Below are 20033 nucleotides of genomic sequence, written 5' to 3'. Positions count from 1 at the left end.
AAGAGTCCAATTTCCGTCTCTCTCCGCTGCCTGACGTACTTCTGGGAGCAGTGAAAATTCAATCATCGTTATTCATGGTTGCTGTCAAATTTCAGCTGTCCCCTCCCCTCTACCCAACACACCCTGCTCTGTCTCCAGCAAATGCCAGTGACTATATGATTCCTGAGCTGTAGGTGAAAACAGCTCATTGCGGGGCGCTGTGTCGGAGCTTCCCAGGAGAACTCCCTCTACTCTATTTAAAGGGAGCAGTTGGGTGGGGGGAGGAATGAGGGCCCAGTCCTGTATCGTGCTGAGCACCCTTAGCACCCACTGACTGCAGCCTTAATCAGACAGGTACTTTTTAGGTCAAGTGTATGGTGGAATCTGCCAGATGAATAGCCCCTGGGAAGAGGGGGGTGGGGGATGAGCCAGCCTTGCCAGTTTTAATTCAGAAGTGTTTGGGATAGCGTGGCATTAAGTGTGTGTGTGTGTGTGTGTGTGTGTGTGTGTGTGCAGGAGGTGTCACAAGGAAGTTAATGATCCCCGGTTCGCCTCTCAGTTAGGGAGATCGCGCATAACTGTGTCTCCTTGTAGTCCCCAAGGAGTTAAACCCTTCAGAGTCTCTCTCTGCTCCTCCGGTTGGCTGTCAGGGCTGAGTGCTGGTCCTTTAAATGCGGTGTGTTTAAATAAATGAATGGCACTGGGTGGTGTTTACTGAGGCTAAGCCTGTCTCTCTGTCCCAGCCTAGTCGCTGTCCATTCTAGCCCCACTTCTGAGTGGGGCATGGAAACCTGGCCTGTATGCACATGCTGCAGAACGGGGCTTACGCTCTTTTCCCATCTCCCACTCGCTGCCATGTTGTGGTGAGCACAACAGGGCCCCAGCCACGACAAGGGCCCTCGAGAAGCTACTGGGACCCAAGAAATGAGGTTCATATGCAGCTACTCTTCTGAATCAGAAAGGAAATTGCTCTAGGAAGGAGGACAGAGCTTTCCATGCCTGCCTTGCTTGGTATTCCTCCTCTTTAGACGGTCTGGTGATATAGGCACATACAACAGTCCTAGGCGACCCTCAAGCCCTAGAGTCTCTTGTGCAGCTCTGGGTCCCTTGGAGCCAGTTGCATGTGAAAGGGCTGCAGATTTTTCCTGAGTTCACTCGAAATACAGCTGCGTGAATTGCTCCCGACTTGGCTGTGGGCATGGCGGTCTCACTAATATTAGGTCAAGAGCACTCTGGTTACTATATTCAAACAGAGGTGGTGACAGATAAACGTCGGCTTGATCAGGAGGCAGCTTGCCAGGTGCTGATTGCTCAAAGCAAGAGGTCACTGAGGAAATTGGTTAGTCAAAACTGAGAGAGGCAGGAGGTCATGCACGCATTAGCAAACTGCGGATTGGGATCTGGGGCTGAGGGGAACATCCTGATAGCATTAAGGTGTTAATGGCAGGGTTGAATCTAGAGCTCCATCTCCTCAAGGTAGCGATTGTATTTGAGTGGAGAGATTGAAACTTGTTTGATTTCTCTCTTGTTTCCAATGCTGGTGGGCAGACAGATTGGCAGTTTGAACATTGCAGTACATTGCGGCTTTCATTCGACTTCATTTTCAAAAGGGTGTCACACTAGCCAAGTCCCCCATAACAAATGTAACTCGTCTCATTTTTCCAAGTGGACATTCTCCAGAAGGAATAGGCTGTGCTCATCTTACCTTAGAGAAATGCTAATTGGGATCTGTCACACGTGCGTCTCTGCCCAATTAAGTATTTACAAAATCTCTCTTTCTGTGGGGTGTATTTGGCCACAAGGAAAGACAGCGTTCGCTCAACCAGGGCACAGTTAATTCTGAAACATTTTACTATTGGTGGTCACCGATGAGATTATTGTATTTCTTATGGATGGGGGATGTCTCTCTTTGTTTCATCGTGGGGGCAGAATTAGGGTGATGTGGATATTGGGCAGATGAAAGTTTCTAGCCTATGAGCATATAATGACAAGTGATGTGTTGAACTGGATGTTGGCATTTTAGAGTTCCATATTTCTTAATCTTTGGGTTTCTTTTCAAGTGCTGTGTGGAACGGCATGTCATTAACTCAAACAACCTAAACTGTTAGTTAACAAAAAATGTTGTGTATGCAGTGTTGTTGTAGCTGTGTTGGTCCCAGGATACTAGAGAGACAAGATGGGGGAGGTAATAAAAGTTATTCGATAGTGTCTCTAAAGTTTTTTCCTTGTGGCAGTATAAGAAAAAGCAGCAGAAGTTCGTGACGTTAATCAAACTGATGTATTTGCAAGGTTGTGTGTGCACAAGAATATATCATAACCCATAAGCAGCCGCACCAGCCATTCCTCCCTCCCCTTCCACCAGGAACTGGTGTTTACATGACTCATCAAACCCCTGGCGGTTCAATCTCGGTTTACCCAATCACACTGAAGAAAGGCATTTTCATTTATCAATATGTTTTCTCGCCCTTCATTCCAGTCCTGGCAGCCCCCTTGCAGGAGCTCACGGCAGAAGTGCATTGTAAAGTGGCTCCAGCATTCCTGCAAAGAGAGCCCCTCCAGTGTGATTTTTGATCAGGAGGAACGTGCTGATGTGATGCGACAGAGTCTTGGGTTTTTCTCTTCCCAGCGGAGGAATTGATTCTAAGGATGGACCTACCCTCTCGAAGTTACCTGGACTTAGTAGGGCAGATGCCTGTTTCCCCTGCAGCTTTCCAAACTTGAATTAGTCAGCAGGTTCTTTGCCTGCACTTCAACAAGCAGATTTGGGTGGGCTAATGTTAGAAATGTGCATCGGGGAAGGGAAGCTGCTGTTAACCTAGCTCCTGACTGGGTCATACCTGTCTTGTCTTGTATGCCCTTGCATTGCCAATGGGGGTTGCCACAGCATCCTTGTAGCACATACGTTGCCTGGGATACGGTTGTAGTCCGTTGCACTTCTGCATCATGACGCAGACCACCAGTACTGCTTCAATGAACTTCATTCGATTAGGGGTCTGACTGCATCGAGACTGCTTTCCATGTCGTTACCATGGAAAACTGTGACGTGAGCCTGATGCCTTCCATAGCACAGGTGCAGTCAGCATGTTAGCGCTGGGATGCTACGGCGGTGGGCACATCTAAAAGTATGGAGTCTGATCCTCTGGCCATCTCCTGCTTGCTGATCTATAGCGATTATTACTCTTCAATTTTACAAAAATTTTCTGTCGTTGCCCTCCTGGTGATATGGCAGTTGTGTTGACTCTGCCATGTAATTACAGAGCAGAATGGGGAGGTCAACCTTTAAAAGGAGGTCAACCTTTAAAAGAAGGGGCAGAAACATAACAATGGCCATTCTGGGTCAGACCAATGGTCCATCTGTCCCACTACCCTGCTTGTGACAGTGGCCTGTGCCAGATGCTTCTGGCCTTTGGAGGTTACGGGACAGCCAGAGCATGAGGTGGTGTCGATGATCATCTTGGCTAATATCCAGTGATGGACTTGTCCTTCATGAACGTATCTAGTTCTTTTTTGAACCCAGTTATACTTTTGGCCTTCACCATATGCCATGGCAATGAGTTCCACAGGTTGACTGTGCATTGCGTGAAGAAGTACTTCCTTTTGTTTGCTTACACCTGCTGCCTATTAATTTCATTGGGTGACCCATAGTTCTTGTCATGTGACTGGGTAAATAACACTTCCCTATTCACTTTCTCCACACCATTCATGAGTTTATAGACTGCTGTCACATCCCCCCCCTTAATTGTCTCTTTTCTAAGCTGAATTGTCCCAGTCTTTTTAATCTCTCCTTGTATGGAAGCTGTTCCATACCCCTAATCATTTTTGTTGCCCTTCTCTATACCTTTTCCAATTTTAATGTATCTCTTTTGAGATGGGGTGAGCAGAACTGCACACAGTATTCAAGGTGGGGCATACACGGATTTATATAATGGCATTATGATAGTTTCTGTTTTATTCATCTACCCCTTTCCTAATGGTTCCTAACATTCTGTTCGGTGTTTTGAATACCGCTGCACATGGAGCGGATGTTTTCAGAGAACTCTCCACAATGACTCCAAGATCTTTTTCTTGAGCAGTAACGGCTGATTTTGACCACATCATTTTGTATGTATAGTTGGGATTGTTTTTTCCAATGTGCATTACTTTGCACTTATCAGCATTGAATTTCATCTGCCATTTTGTTGCCCTGTCATCCTGTTTATTTAGATCCCTTTGTAACTCTTCGCAGTTTGCTTTGGGCTTACCTATCTTGAGTAATTTTGTATCATCTGCAAACTTTGCCAGCTCACTGTTCACCCCCTTTTCCAGACCATTTATGAATATTTTGAACAGCACAGGTTCCAGTACAGATCTTTTGGGGACCCCCTATTTATCACTCTCCATTGTGAAAACTGATCATTTGTTGCTGCCTTTTATTTCCTATCCTTTAACCAGTTAATGATCCATAAGAGAACCTTCCCTCGTATCCCATGACAGCTTACTTTGAATAAGAGACTCCTTTCAAAGGTTTTCTGAAAGTCCAAGTACACTATATTGACTACGTCACCCTTGCCCACATGTCTGTTGACACCCTCAAAGAATTCTAATAGATTGGTGAGGCATGATTTCCCTTTACAAAATGTGTGATTCTTCCTCAACATATTGTGTTTATCTAAGTGTCTGATAATTTTGTTCTTTACTATAGTTTCAAGCAATTTGACTGATACTGCCTGTAATTGCCAAGATCGCCTCTGGAGCCTTTTTAAAAAATAGGCATTATGATAGCTATCCTCTAGTCATCTGGTACAGAGGATGATTTAAACGATAGGTTACATACCACAGTTAGTAGTTCTGCAGTTGCACATTTGAGTTCCTTCAGAACTCTCGGGTGAATACCATCTGGTCCTGGTGACTTATTACTGTCTAACTTTTCTATTTGTTCCAAAACCACCTCTATTGACACCTCAATCTAGGACAATTCCTCAGATTTGTTACCTAAAAAGAGAGGCCCACATCTCCCTCACATTTCTGCAGTGAAGACCAACGCAAAGAATTCATTTAGCTTCTCCGCAACGGCCTTGTCTTCCTTGAGTGCTCTTCTAGCCTCAGCCATCGAGGGGCCCCGTTCCTGCTTCTGATGTACTTAAATTTTTTTTTTTTTTTTTTTTGCTCTTAGTTTTTGTGGTTTTTTTGCTAGTTGTTCTTCAATTCTCTCTTGGCCTGCCTTATTATACGTTTACACTTAACTTGCCAGAGTTTATGCTCCTTTCTATTTTCCTCACTAGGATTTGACTTCCAGTTTTTAAAGGATGCCCTTTTGCCTCTGAACTGCCTCTTTTATTCTGCTGTTTAGCTATGGTGGGTTTTTTATGGTCGTCTTAGTGTCTTTTGTTTTGTTTTATTTGGCATATACGTTTAGTACAGGGGCTGCATCTTTGAAAAACAAGCTTCTAGGACAGACAGTAGTAGTATCCTACTATAGACTGAAAAAGTCCATTGGGTGGGTGTGGCAAGGTCTTAGATGCTGAAAAATTGTTGAAAGAGACACGCTGAGCCAGTAGAACAGCCATTAGCCCAAGCCTTTCAAAGGCTGTGGGATCGGGAATCTGATAAACACAGGCCAAACCAGTCCTTTATCTCTTTGTCATGGCTCTTTTCAATAGTTTAACGTGAAACAAAATTACACTCAACCCTCAGTCCAACCTCAGCTGCATTACCATGGAGAGCGAACATGGCTGGCTTGTATTTAACCATGTTCAGAATATAGACTTCGACCATAAGCCATCCATCACGCGCGCGCCTGGCTGTTTGACCACGCTTTGCCACAGATGTTAAATCGCTTGCAGATGGTTTAGTGAAAGTTTATGGATAAATTGCCTGCACAGTTGGATGGCGTTTCTGTGGTTAGACAGAGATTGTGTTAATCAGTTGCTGTTTGTGGCTGGGCGATGGTTGGCTTTATTAACACAGCATGGGGTGTGCTCACAGACCCTTATCTTTAGAATTAGGCCAGTGGCTAGACATGTTGATTTGGTTTTGATCCCGAATTCATGGTTGTCTCTTTTGGTACTTGGGCTGCGTCTGGTGCCATTCTCCAGCAATCTCTGTTGCACCAGTGGCTCTTGTGGCTTTCCCTGTTTCCCCTTCACATTCTCTTGGCTGCGTACTTGGGTACGAGCTGGTTTATAAATGGTGTAAAACTGATTTTTAATGCGGGGAGGGGATCTTGTGCCAGTGTTCCTTATTCTTCTCACTTGGCCGGTGTAACTGAGCCCCCTGGCGGAAATCCCCCCCCCCCCCATGCAAAAAGAAGTATCTTGCGTAGTGCATCATATGCTGTTGTGTACAAAGCACAGAAGAGCCGCTCTTTTAACAAGATCAGTCCAGAGCAGAGAGGCCTGCCCTGTGGCACAGGGCTTGGCACAGCCCTCCAAGTGGGGCAGGAAGGCAAGCAGCAAAGGAAGATTTAAAAAAAAAACCTTGATTTGGGGAGGGTGGTAACTCTTATATTGTGCCGCACCCATTTACACCAGCCGGCTGTGTCATCTGCAGATGCCGCCGCTGCCACCATCCAGGTGGTGGTGGGGGATAGCTCAGTGGTTTGAGTATTGGCCTGCTAAACCCAGGGTTATGAGTTTAATCCTTGAGGGGGCCACTTAGGGATCTGGGGCAAAATCAGTACTTGGTCCTGCTAGTGAAGGCGGGGGCTGGACTCGACTCAATGACCTTTCAGGGTCCCTTCCAGTTCTATGAGATAGGTATATCTCCATATATATTTTATATCCACTGCTCTCTTATGGTCTCCCAGGGCGCGTTTTGCTTCCTCTCCTGGCTTCTTCATCTCAGACTTGTCCCCAGGGCCTTTTGTCTTTATAATTCCAAATGGATACAAGGGCTCTCTTTCCCATAGTCCCCTATTCCAACCAGTAAAAGCTCCATGTCTTGATGATCCTTTCCAGTGGCTGTGGGCTAGGTGAGATGCAGAGGCAGGGTGAAGGCTAAGGAGCGGGGTCAGAGTGGCGTGAGAGTGCTGGGAGCTGTTCCCACCACTCAAGGCTAATCGGGGCTGCTGGGTTCAGGAGGCTGGATGTCTTGTCCTGTCTCATTATCTCGTCTTAAAAAAATGGACACTCAAGGCCTACTCCGATTGGTGCTAAGCACCCAGAGCTTTTAGGAAAGTCAGACCTAACCCTGAAACGGGGAGGAGTTTGTAATGACTTCCTTATTTTGGGCATTTCCGCCAAGTCCTAAAAGCAGAGCATTACCCTGGGCTGGGACTGTGCAGCTGAGACGATGCTGGTGATCTGGGCAAAAGTTGAAGGATTTTCAATACGTTGTTGGTCCCATCAGGAGTTTGGCCTGAGCTGATCTGATGGAAGGAAATGCTGGGAAGAGGCCAGCTGGATCGATTGCTTTAAGGCGGAGATGCACCTCAGCCAAAAATCCCAACTCTGACCCAGGGCCACCCAGAGGATTCAGGGGGCCTGGGGCAAAGCAATTTTGGGGGCCCCTTCCATAAAAAAAAGTTGCAATACTATAGAATACTATATTCTTATGGGGGCCCCTGCGGGGCCCAGGGCCTGGGGCAAATTGCCCCACTTCCCTCCCCCCCCCCCCTTGCTCTGGGCAGCCCTGCTCTGACCTCTCCAAAACTTTGGGGAAGTTGGAATCCAGATCTGGACTGGACAGCTTGGGCCCAGCTCTGGTCAAAGCCAGCAAGCGACTGTTGGGGTGTGTTATGACCAAACCTTTGTGATAAATGTATTCCATGCCCCTAAGCCAGGGCTTTCATCATCTCAGAAAGATTTACCCATGTCCCTGATCTGGGAAAGGCCCACGTGTGCTCATGCTTTACTCACTAGTGCACAGTTAACCTAGGTTATGCCTCGGGCATGGCCATGAATAGCCATGGTGCCACTTTGGTGAATCCCCTGTCCCTGGATGACAGGTGGCAGTGCTTAACGTGACCATAAATCCCAAAGGCACAGATTTAGTGACTGACTACATGTCACCCTTCAAGAGCTCCTTCCCTCCCAGAATCTCCAAGCACTTTATACACGCTAATGGATGAAGGGGGTCAGGTCTCCTTCCGCAGGATGTGGCATATCCTCATCCTGCCGATAGGGAAACCGAGGCACAGTGCTTAAGCGACTTGCCCAAGGTTGCAGAGTGAGTGTGTGAGAGCGAGGAAAAGGATCGAGATCTCCTGACTCATCACTGCGTGTTCTAGTCACTAGGCAGTGCAAGGATGGGTGGCCCAGTGGGCAGGGCTCTAGTTTGGGACTTGACACTTGGGTTCGGTTCCCTTTTCTGGTGCAGATTTCCTGTGTAATCCTGGATTGAGTCACTTAGTGTCTGTGTGCATCAGTTCCCCATTGGTAACACGGGGAGACTAGCACTGTCCTGCCTCCCATGGGTGCTGTGAGGATAAGTATATTACAGATTGACGTGCTCCGATCCAATGGTGGTAGCCCTGAGACAGACCAAATCCTAATGCAATTGGAACCACACGGGCTCTGTCTTTCTCTTGAGTGGCACCAGCATCTGACCCTCCCTGTGGCTCGCTCCCTCGGAGGCTAAGGCCGCTTGCCTTGAGTAGACATGACATAATTTGCAGCACACAGACTGTTTTCCCCCCGCCCCCTTCTCCTATCCTCCCCCGTGTCATATGTTCCAAGGTACACTGCATTTTCGGTAAGTGAATAACACTCAGCTTCTCCTCCCCCCATTTCTCCCCCCCCCTTCCTGTGCTGCATGGTGTTTATATGGATTACAGAGCAAATTGCTTGTTCTTAGCCAGCTCCGTTGAGTGGTGCCTGCCTCCCACGGGCTGATCTTGGATGCACAGTGACTCAAGCCGCGTTGCTGTGTGTTGGTGAAGAAGCAGCACCTCCAGTATTAAAGGAGAGGGACAGAATGGGGCAGGGGGGCAGTAAGAGATGGCACTGAGCCCAGAGCATTAGAGCAGAATGGACTATGCTGGCGTATCTCTCTAGGAGCTGAAAGTCCACGCTGATACAGTAGCATTTCTGACAGGCTGAAGTTTCTAAATGTCAGACTGTACCATTTATGCCTTCATTTTTCTTATTTATTTCAGCCATTATACAACCAGCCTTCAGACACCAGGCAGTACCATGAAAACATTAAAATGTAAGTATGTGGCAATAAAGTCTATTTGAAATGTCAGGTTATGCATTAGGCTGGAGCAGAGGAGATGCTAGCCTGCCCCCAGATCCCATTTCCCATTAAGGCTGAAAAGAAATAGCGTGTACCCTTTTAGCGATATTGTGTGGCTGCCATCGGTGCCCAGAGCATCGAAACGTCTTAAAAAGTACATCCGTCAGGAACAGCAGAGTTCGCAGGATGGTAAAGGTACCGTTTGATTTGTGTGGTGAGCAGTGGGGGGGGGGGGGGGGGGGAGTTTTAAATGAGTTGGTTAGATGGCTTGGTGCATTTTATATACGGGAGAACGTATTTTAAAAAAGGATGAATGGGGGCAGAAGTTGGAGAGCCCAAGTGGTGTTAGTGGCTGCTTGGAACCTCTTTGGCCAGCTGAGGAAAGCTGCTGGGGTGTTCCACAAGGTGCGCTAGGAGGCAACGGATCATCTGCAAGCAATATTGGGAAAACGTGCTCGGCTTCTTAGCCATTGCAAAGGGGGAGAAAGAATGTGTAATGCTAGTCCCTAAGAAAAGCCACTGTTCACCCTGCTTCCCTCAGGTTTGTAATACGACCCAGGAGAGGACTGGGAAGAGCTTCAGATCAAATTTACAAAAGTAAGAGATCAACTCAGATCCTCTTGAATTGGTGGCAGGGTTTACACCCTCAGACGAGCAAGTGTGGCTGAAACTTGGCAGAATGCGGGAGGGGAAAAGGAAGATGTATCTGTACTGAGCACCATGGCAGTATTGTATGTAGCTTTTCAAGAGCCTGCACTCCTTAGTCACCTTTCTAACCTTTCCATGCTTTTGAGTCTGACTGTGGATTCTTCTTTGAGCTCCGTTGTCTGATTGACAGCGTCGAGTCCAGGTATATTTCAGAATGAAATGTAAGCGCAGTTTTGTTTGACACATCCTGAGGTATGAAATTAACTGTCAGCTTTTTTGAATGTGTTTTGGGAAGGATAGATTGAAGTGAAAAGTTGGACAGTACTTTAAAGTGCCTCTTCTGTCAATGAGGCTGTAATTGAATGTTTAATAACAGATTATTACAAAGATATTTACCAAGTTTTAAGAACAGGAGTACTTAATAATCCTGTAGTCAATTACTTATCTTTTAAACCTCAATAAATGATTAGATAAACAATTGATATTTAGTGACTACAGTGAGTTACTGCAGATAGAATGAATATAACAGATAAACTTCTAGATTTATTGTAAATTGAAATGAAAAAGGTTCACATGTGATCTAACAGTTCTTTTCTGGGTTGATTCTATACTGATGATTACTTTCAAATCACCTAGTTGTGCCTACATGGGAGACAAACACCTGTTCTAGTACCGAGCATACCAGCCATTTCCTAATATTCTGTGGCTTTCAGTGGAATGTTAATAGATGCCAGGCGAGTTGAAGTGAAGGAGTTAACATACAGCATCTTTCTTATTACAGGATTCAGGATGTAGTTAAATGTGTTATGAACTGACCTGATTTATAGGCATTTAACTGGTGTTCATCTCTGTGGTATCCATAAAGGGAAAGGATTGTCCAGTGGTGAGAATGGTAGTCTGGGAATCAGGAGAGCCAGGTTCAAGACTCTTTTCCTTACAGACTTCCTGCATGACCTTAGGCAACTCACTTAAGGTAAAATGGCCAAAAGCACCTAAGTGATTTAGGAGCCAAGGTCCCATTGAATTTTCTCCTTTCTGTGCCTCAGCTCTCCATCTGTGAAATGGGGATGATAGCACTGCCCTGCTCACAGGGGTGCTGTGAGGATCAAGACATTAAATTCTGTGAGGCTCTCAGACTCTATGGGAATGGGGGCCATACAAGTGCCGACAGAGAGTAGCAGAATGCCTCACAGGCATTAACAAGTGAAGCACCCCCATGGGGTAGGGAAATATTATCCCTATTTCGCAGGTGGGGAAATTGAGGCACAGAAATGAAGTGCCTGAGGTCAGATCAGAAGTCGGTGGCAACTCAGGACCAGAACTCATGTTTCTTAACCAAAAATCTATCCATTCGCTCCTTGATTTTAAGTGTTACTCTGGATTTCTTTACTTAGTTTAGCCTCTTCTCCAGTGATTGAGAAGTCTCGGCTGCCTTCAGCAGCGTCCAGAAACATAGATTATCTTTAAATCTCTGATTTTATACAAACATAGTTAATTTTTCAAGTTCACGTTTGCTTGCCCTCACCTCCTGCCTAAATGGCCTCACTTCTGACTTTTGCACCCGAAGAGTTCATTTCCAGAATGATGGATCCATGCATACATTGTCAATTACAGCCCGTTGATATTTACCAAGAGCGTCCCTACTGATTAAGTGGGATCAGAAAACATGTGGCTTTGATAATGCATTTACCTCTGTTGATCATATCTGAAGCTTGGCAAGCATTGCCAGAACCCTTCTGCAAGTACTCACTTGGGTTTTTAGGTGACACTGCTGTGGCTTGTTTTCCAATTGGTTCACGTTAAGCAAATGTTCTGCCCGTTGGGTTTAATGAGCAGGGGGATTTGCAAAGGAAACTCTTTGCCAGGAATGAACACAAATGTTAAAGCCACAGGTACTGATACTCAAAGTGGAAGTTTTTTTTATAAACATCTAGTTGGGGAAGATGAAGCATGCTGTGGGATATACCTGACCAATGACCGTGAATGGGCAGCTGGAATTTTGAATTGTATGCCCCCAGCACACTGCACTCAATTGATGAGTTATTAAATAGAAAAAGTAAAATGTAAGGAAATTGATGTGTGCTCACGGATGTTCCAGGGGCAGGAAAAGAGCTGTATTTCTCAGATGAATTACACATCGGGAATTATTTATGTGGCTGTAATTCCTGTTCATAATTTTCATCTGACGTTCAGGTGTTAGGAAGTACAAAGCAGCGGAAGGAGAATAAGGTGCTAGGGAAGGACCCAGCCCAGGAAGGATGCTGCTACCTGGGGGTCTGTATTCTCTGAACGTTCACTTAGGGCTATATAGCTTAGCGGAGATCCATTCTGCAATGGGATGATGATGCTTGTTTTGGGAATGGAGTATTAAGCTACCATCCAGCAATGAGCTCTTTGCAGGCAGATCCCTATGCCTGCTGGCACAGGGGCCTGCCTGTTCAGAGCTCATGTCACTTGCTTTCTGGTAGATATGTTGCATCAGATTCAGTGTTCTTATTGGTTTTTGCTTTGCTTTGCCACTACTTAAACATGATTGTCTCGAGCCTACGGAAAGCTGTCACAAACTGCGTATCTGAAGTGACACTGTCAAATTGATAGCTAGTCAATTGTGAAAAGAATGGGTTACTAGTAGTTCCAGATATTACACCTGCCTCTGAGTCTCCCTGCCAATTTCTATGGTTTTACAATCCCATTTTCCTAGTATTTAAATGATTTTCTCCTTGCCTCTTGCTTTGTGACAGACCCATACAAACGGGGAACTAACTAGCTGCCTGTACAGGGGAACAGTGAAACTGATGGTTAAACACAAAGTGCTGTCAAATACACAGAATTAAACTCTGAAAAGAGAGAAAATGGTGTTCTCTGATCTTTCGTTCCTAGTCATCTTAGAGATTACTTATAGCCATAGTGGGTAATATATTTCCAGGTAGCAGTGTACAGGTTTTGCTGTTACTGGTTTTTTGACATTAATGGTGTCCTTTAATGAGCATTTTTTATTATGGGTTTGATTGTCCTGCCCCCATAACTTACTGTGTTGCAATAAGCAAAAGGAGACCTTAAGGCAGGTAGGTTTGGGGTTTATGCTCAGAGTGATTTGTTCAGCAAAAATCGGGAAAATAAACCTTAACATTTAAATTAAAAATGTAAAACCCTTCCTTTCCTTTCTGGCCTATCACAGAAACCCCCCAATTAGCCATGTCAGCTGGTTATCAAAGCCAGTGAATGCATTCCTGGATCTAGGTCAGCATAAGGACCTGAAGCCATCTCTGTTCCAAATGCCCTCTTTTTAACAGTGGTCCCATCTGGAAGGTCTTGTTTTCTAGAGTGTCTTGGTTTACATATTTGCTTTGTTACCTGTTGTTGAATGTGCAGGGAAATTGGCAGGTCACATTCTTCCCTCTGTTTCTGTGCCCCAGCCTGGAGTTAAGGGATGTAAAACCAAGGCCCCAAACCACTCCTGGTACTAATGATCCCATGACACTTTTTGCAAGAAGAGAGCATGTGAAGCCGCAGCATCTCGACCAGATTCATTTTGGATGCTGGTATCCTGGGTACAGCTCTCTTCCAGTTTTGGTTGGAGATATTCTTCTTCTTCCCTCCCCACTCCTTTTAAAATTGGTGTGTAGTTTTGCTAACAAATAACAGCTGCCATCTTCCACCCCAGAGGTGGCTGAATTACAGTGGGAGGTGAAGTGATCCTTACAGAAGAGTCCTTGGGGAGACGTCTTCAGGATGGACAGGATAGAGTCGGAAGGTAGCATCACAAAGGTACAGCGGATTCCCTCAGGCTAAAGTACAGTGGGGTTATCTGTTCCTGTGAATAACTTCACTTTAAGCAGGGGTTCACTATAACCAGACCTGCAGCTGGCCTATGCAGGGAAATAATCTGGGATGGCCATTCTCCTTAACTATCAACAGGATTTCACTGTAAACTAGTTCCCCTGTGTTAAAGGGTACGTCTATACTTACCTCCGGGTCCGGCGGTAAGCAATCGATCTTCGGGGATCGATCTATCGCGTCTTGTCTAGACACGATAAATCGATCCCGGATCGATCCCGGAAGTGCTCGCCGTCGACGCCGGTACTCCTGCTTCGCGAGAGGAGTACGCGGAGTCGACGGGGGAGCCTGCCTGCCGCATCTGGACCCGCGGTAAGTTCGAACTAAGGTACTTCGACTTCAGCTACATTATTAACGTAGCTGAAGTTGCGAATCTTAGTTCGAAGTGGGGGGTTAGTGTGGACCAGGCCAAACACAGAATGACACTATGTGTAACAAGTTTCACACCTGGCCTTGCAAGGACAGTCTAGCACTTTTTTCTCTAAATATGCAGATGATTTTTAATTTATAGTGATTTCTTTTTTGCTTGCAATTGGACAAGTTCTGTTGTCAGTTACGCTCCTCCTACTCCATGGAAGCCAATGGGTTTGCAGAGGGGTAAAACAAAAAGCAGTATTCCCTCCCACCCCATTTGTGCTTCTCTATAGTAATGTTCTTTGGATGGCAACACTAGTTTAATTCTTACTGTTTGGTTTGCTTCTTGATTGGGGTGATTCACTTATGTTAATAAACCGGACTTGATAGTTCTACCCTTCTTAAAATGTTACCAGTGTCTTTTATTTTCCTGGAGCTTGGTGCTGGGTCTTTTCCTTTGTACAGTGAACATTAATTTCATGCCCCAGTTCATGCCAGTGTTTGCAATTTCGAAAGCTTTTAAGTCTTATTTAACTGCTTTGCTATGTTCGGTTCCCCTTCTGCTTGGGTCTATTTGGTTCACCTATGTAAGCAGACTTTAGAGCGAGGACAGTGAATTTTGTATGCTACATCTGCTGCGTGATCTAAGGCGCTGTCAATAAGTTTATGCCTAAGACTTTTGACCTACCTTAGAAATGTTTACAAGCTGCTGGGGAATGTCCTTCAGATGGTGAATATCTGATTTGTTAAAGGAAAATACCTGCCGCTCTATCAATGGGAAAGGAGAAGTAAGAGAGCAATACAAATTAAAATAGCCACATTTTAATGAGATCATGTGTAATGGGCAGAGGCTTTTCCCCCTCACTCCGCAGCAAACAGGCACTAGCTATTAGTTCATTATTTTAAAACACAACATTGACAGCTCAACTTTACAACACAATGTTGACTGGCTTCTTCACAACATCCTGTCAGCCCTGAAGATTATTTGATGGCTATTTAAAAGGTCCTGAATCGAGGCTTGCGGGAAAGTGACTCCATATACAATGGGCTTCAAAACAATCTTCTCAATCCTTGCTTCAGACATTGCTGAAACAAGGCAGCAAACACATTGGAAACCTAATTCTGCAGTAATCACATGCAATCTCATCTGTGTTGGTTCTTTCTGTTGTAGCTTTGTGCCAGATTTCAAAGCACTGGCGCACAGGAGTTTGCACCTCTTGTAGCACCTTTGCAATATTCTCTGACTCCTAGCACCAAAGGCTTTAACCTTCCTTCTGCTAAGTGTCTGGAGGAACTACAAGATATCCACACCAGGAGGATCAAGTGTCCGCTGAGAGACGGTATTGTCTGCGGGAACCTTTACCTTTACTGCAGTAGACTCCCATCCAGTCAGCCATGAAAAACAGCTCACCAAGACTTTTCCCCTGAAGGACCAAGTTTGTCATGGTTTGCGTAAAGGGTTCCATAGTTTGGAGCAAAATATCAGCCACCTCTGAGCCCTAAAGAGCTCAAACTGGGCCAGGCTGTATTTTCTGTTCAGCGTTTCACACAAACCTTTTCTTCAGGCTCAGTTTACATGGATTTTCAGTCCTTTGCTTTTTATGGCTCTGGTGTGAAATCAGAGCTTGTTCCAAACGGGGCCAATGTTCTCTTGAAATACTTGCAAATGTGTTGGAGATCCTGGACTGAGTTCAGAGTTTGCAGTTCCACCAGAAATGGGGGTAAAACCGTTGCATGATTTGGGTTTCTCACCCCTCTAGGTGCAACCTCAACCATGCTGTTGTGTACAGACGCCCCCCGGGTTACGCAAACCTGACTTACGCAAATCCGCACTTACGGAAAAAGTTCCATAAGCTAGAAATAAGGTGGTTTTTTTGTTTCGTTTTTTTTTTAATTTTTAATTTTTTTTTTTTTTTGCGTAATGGTCGCGTATGTTTCCGACTTATGCAAAATTCAAGTTACACAAGGCGTTCCGGAACAGAACCCTTGTGTAAGTCGGGGAGCGTCTGTATTGTGTTAACTGTGATGGGCTCATTTTGCTAAGCATAGCTAGTGGGTTTGATCCGAAATCATTGCTGCTGCACGGTTAAGAACTCAATACAGACTCAAACTTTCAAAAGAGATTCATGATTTGGGGGGCTGTGTTTTTAGGTGTACACCTGGGGCAAACTCAGATCTCAACTGCGGCTCCAAAATCACTCGTCAAGTTTGAAAATTTGGGTCGTTCATTTTTTTTATTGGGCAGTATCAATTTGCCTCTAGCAGCGTAGCAAAATCCTAACCTGTAACATGAACGCTTTGTCAGACTGCCATGCTAACTTATTCCCTCTCTGGTCTTTCTCGGAGCAGTTGCAGACATTCACCTCATCAACAATTCACCTAACAGCCTCCCCTCCCCCCCCATTCAAGGCTTTTTCATCCCCTCTTTCCCACGCGCTTGTGCTAGTGCAGAAGTATTAGCTTGTGATGAATTATTAAATGATGGAGAATCACATTTCAGCCCACGGTTTGTTGTTCCTGCCAAGCCTGGTGCTTACTCTGTATGGAATACCTTGAAGGGGCCAGCACTGAAACAAACAGCATGGGCTTGAGGAGAAGACAAAGTGGGGTAATGCCTGGGTGTCTTTTATGGCTGGAAAGACCGCTGCTGAAGAACTACAGTGAGGATTGCACTTGTCTGATTTTTGTCTTCAGCCCAAAGGTGCAAAAAGGACCTAAATTAAATCTCCAGGTTTGACATTAAGGACACCAGGCATGGAGAGAACAGCTGCCAAAGGAAGTTATTCAAGCACGTTCGACATGAAAAAAAGGATTGGATCCCAGGCTGGGGCATAAACCTTGTGTGGCATGCAGGGAGTTCCACTCGAGAACCTCCGAGGTCCCTGACACCGTAATACCAATCTGCCTGTTACGGCGTTTGCTCATCACCACGGAACACAGTCATGCCGAATGCAGCGTATAAGCTTCCAGGAGGATTAGTGGTTCAAGCCTTTTTCTGCTGTTTACAGATAAAAGCTGTGATAATTTGGGACTTCTGCAGCCAAGTGCAATTTGTATCTGCAAGGATGTGATTCAGAAAAATGGTGATGTGATTGGCAATCCACTTACAGTATCTTTCTCTTGGCTAGTGTCACCGGGCACAAACAGTGCCTGTAGCACATGGAATGCATTACGAGTGCCTTACAGCAACTCCAGAGAGATTTACCTCTGTTGGTTCAGCTCGCGGTTTATTTTGTCATTAGTGGTGGTAATAACACTGTTAACTTAGTGGGGCCCAAGTGCCCTGGGATAAATTAATAGGAAAACGGACACTCTGGATAATGGAACCTTTTCTCCCCCCTCCCCCCAAAGGGTTTCTGAACATTGTACGTGGAGCATTGCTCCCCACTTCATTGCAGTTAAGAGGTGTGACGTGACCATGGGTAAATAGGGATATACCCTGCCTGGTAATATGGTCACATCTCAGAGCAGGAGCAAGGAAATGGATGAGTGGGATGCTACACACAGCCTGCCCTCTCTGATACATTTGATCAGGTGTCACTCACACCTTTGTAGGTTTAAGGGTAGCCTGTTTCCACACTCTGCCATCTAAACATGTGAGCTGGGACGTGGTAGGCAACACAAAGTACTGGTATCAGGCAAGCACCGTGTCTGATGTGACTGGGTACCAGAAGGAGCTGGGACAGCAGCAGAAACACTTACAAGCCAGCAGGAAGCAAGCCAGCCTTTTCTTTACATATAAGCTATTCCCTTTTCATTGGCTGCTGGTTAGTTTTGATCTCGGAGCGTCTCCGTCTTGCGGCGTGGATTCCAATGACTGAAGAACCCAGACTCTCCGGTTTGTTCAGCCCAAATCATCATCCGGCTTCTGCCTTTGTCCCTTGTCTGCACAACAAATGTCACTGTGTAATCGGGCTGCCAGCAGTTAATTCACCCTGACTGCCATACATCTTGGCAGGCTTGATCCCTACCTCTGTTTATACTGACTATTTGGTGAAAAGGATTCCTGTGTAATTAAACACCTGAGATTAGTTTTGATCAAATAACAACATTCCTTTGTCTCTTGTGCTGGCTCAAACTTCTGTGCAGGCAGATTTGGCCAGAGATATACAGTACCCCAGACCTGTGTGTATCTGCAATGCTTATTGCAAGAGTTTGGTGTGTGTGCGTGCAAAATGTGCGAAGGTTACAACTCGGTAGACTCTAGCCAAGTAATTCATGTGGGCTCAGGCCAAATAACTCAAGAGTCAGTCTGATGGGTTCCCTCCACCACTGGCTCCATTGTGAAAGCCAAAACTGAAGAAAACCACATGTCAAGCAGGTTAAGGTGAAAGTATCCACTTTAACGGAGTTTCTTTGCTGCCCTTGCCTAGAGAGCGAGAGAGGTTGGTTTTTTTGTTTGTTTGTTTGTTTTTAACTTATAGTACTTAGTGATTATGAGACCAGTTCCGGAACACTTACTCATGCATAAAAGTAATCACATTGCCATCAGTGGGGCTACATGGGTGAGGAAGGATTACTCATGAGAAAAGGCTGCAGAACTGGGCCTTAAATTATGGATGTGGTGCTTTGAATCCTGCTATGTTTTTATAGGTGATGGTTCCTGCCCCAACCTCAGTCATGATTAAAACCATGCGTTTTTATTTATTTAACATCTGTTTCCTCCTCACATCCCTCAGACCAAGTAGGCACAGGTGGAATGAGACTGTGACAGACTCTCTGCCCTTTCTCTCCTTGGCTTTGTTATCTTGGTAGAGTCTGCTTGGCAGCAGGCTGGGCAATATCTGATTTCAGACCAGGACATCGATACCAATATCTCTTCCAAGCAAGAAATCCCATGCAATTCAGCCAGCCGGCACCCTTTTCCCCCCAGAAGAGGGGCATCTGTACTTTGTGAAACAGAGAGCTGTGCCTGGCTTTCACTTCTAAAGATACCCATGTTGTAAAATACAGCATTGCACACTTGCATAGTGTTTGCTTTGGGGCTCCTGTCCTTCTCAAGAGCCGAATGGAAAGGACTTCTTGTTTGAGTTCACCAGCAGTAAAAACAAAAAACCCCAAAGGGTTCGCAGAGCGATTTTGAAATGAACAACAGGCTTGGGCTCTGGCATATCTCAAATCAGGAGTCTCTGGGCTCTACTTCCATACCATAAGCCCAAGCGGGGCCGTGAGCTGTGTTTTAGACACTCCCTGCCTCAGAGACTGAGCATATGGGATTGCTGCTGATTTCACATCCCTTGCCCTGATTTCCCCCCCCCTTTCTCCTGGTTCTGAAGCAGACTCTGGAGACAGCTGCATTTCTAGGGATCTCAAGTACCTCCCTACCTTGCTTCACAATCAGCCAGCTTTTCAGAGGAGACTGAGTAGTGAACTAATTGTGAGCTAACCTCTATACAAATCACTCTAACGGATCTCTTTCCAGCACATCTGCAGCTCAGAATCCAAATAAAGTTTTTGGCATGATTCCCTGTTCTCAATCTATAGCATAGCTTTCAAAATTAACTCTCAAGATTAGCTCCATACCTCCATCCGTTTATTTTTTCAATCACTTTGAATTCTCCAGATCTTTAAGACCCCGGGGACTGAAGACGTAGTTCCTGAGGATTGATGCCCCTGAAGGGGATGGTGTGTTGCGATGATGACCTTCCTAAAGTGGTGCTACAAGTACTGTGTGCCTCTCCAGCTGTTACAGAGGACAGCCTTTACCTTCACCAGCTGCGCAGCGGGAATTTTGCTGCACTGTTTGATTTTGCCCTGGGAGCAGAACATGTGCTCCTCAGACATGTGCCCTGAATTAACCTCCCTGCAAATGGTTTCTAAGTAACAGCGGTGTATGTCGCAAGATAAACTGTGAAGCATATTTATATTTAGCAAGATCGTACTGAAGGCTTGACCTTAACAGGAAAGGTAAAGCAGCAAAAACATTGAGTCTGTTTATCAAACAAACAAACAAAAAAAACCCCCACAACCCTTCAGTTAGCTGATTATTTCAGCCCTGATAATGATAAACATGCACTTGCTTTCAAGACATTGCCAGGCTTTACAGCTGCAGAGTGATTAAG

General features: G+C 45.4%; 1 protein-coding gene across 1 annotated transcript in view; it reads left to right on the top strand.

The window, feature by feature from the left end:
- NCOR2 (nuclear receptor corepressor 2) overlaps positions 1-20033 on the top strand; it is a 392352-nt gene that overhangs the window by 216184 nt on the left and 156135 nt on the right. Inside the window, exon 8 of the mRNA XM_024196814.3 lies at positions 9053-9105. Within this exon, the coding sequence (XP_024052582.2) occupies positions 9053-9105 (53 nt within the window). The remainder of the gene's footprint in view (positions 1-9052; positions 9106-20033) is intronic.

Source organism: Terrapene carolina, unplaced genomic scaffold, assembly GCF_002925995.2.
Source record: "Terrapene carolina triunguis isolate 2854851 unplaced genomic scaffold, T_m_triunguis-2.0 Scaffold234, whole genome shotgun sequence".
Lineage (NCBI taxonomy): Eukaryota > Metazoa > Chordata > Testudines > Emydidae > Terrapene > Terrapene triunguis.
This window is presented reverse-complemented; position numbering and strand designations above follow the sequence as displayed.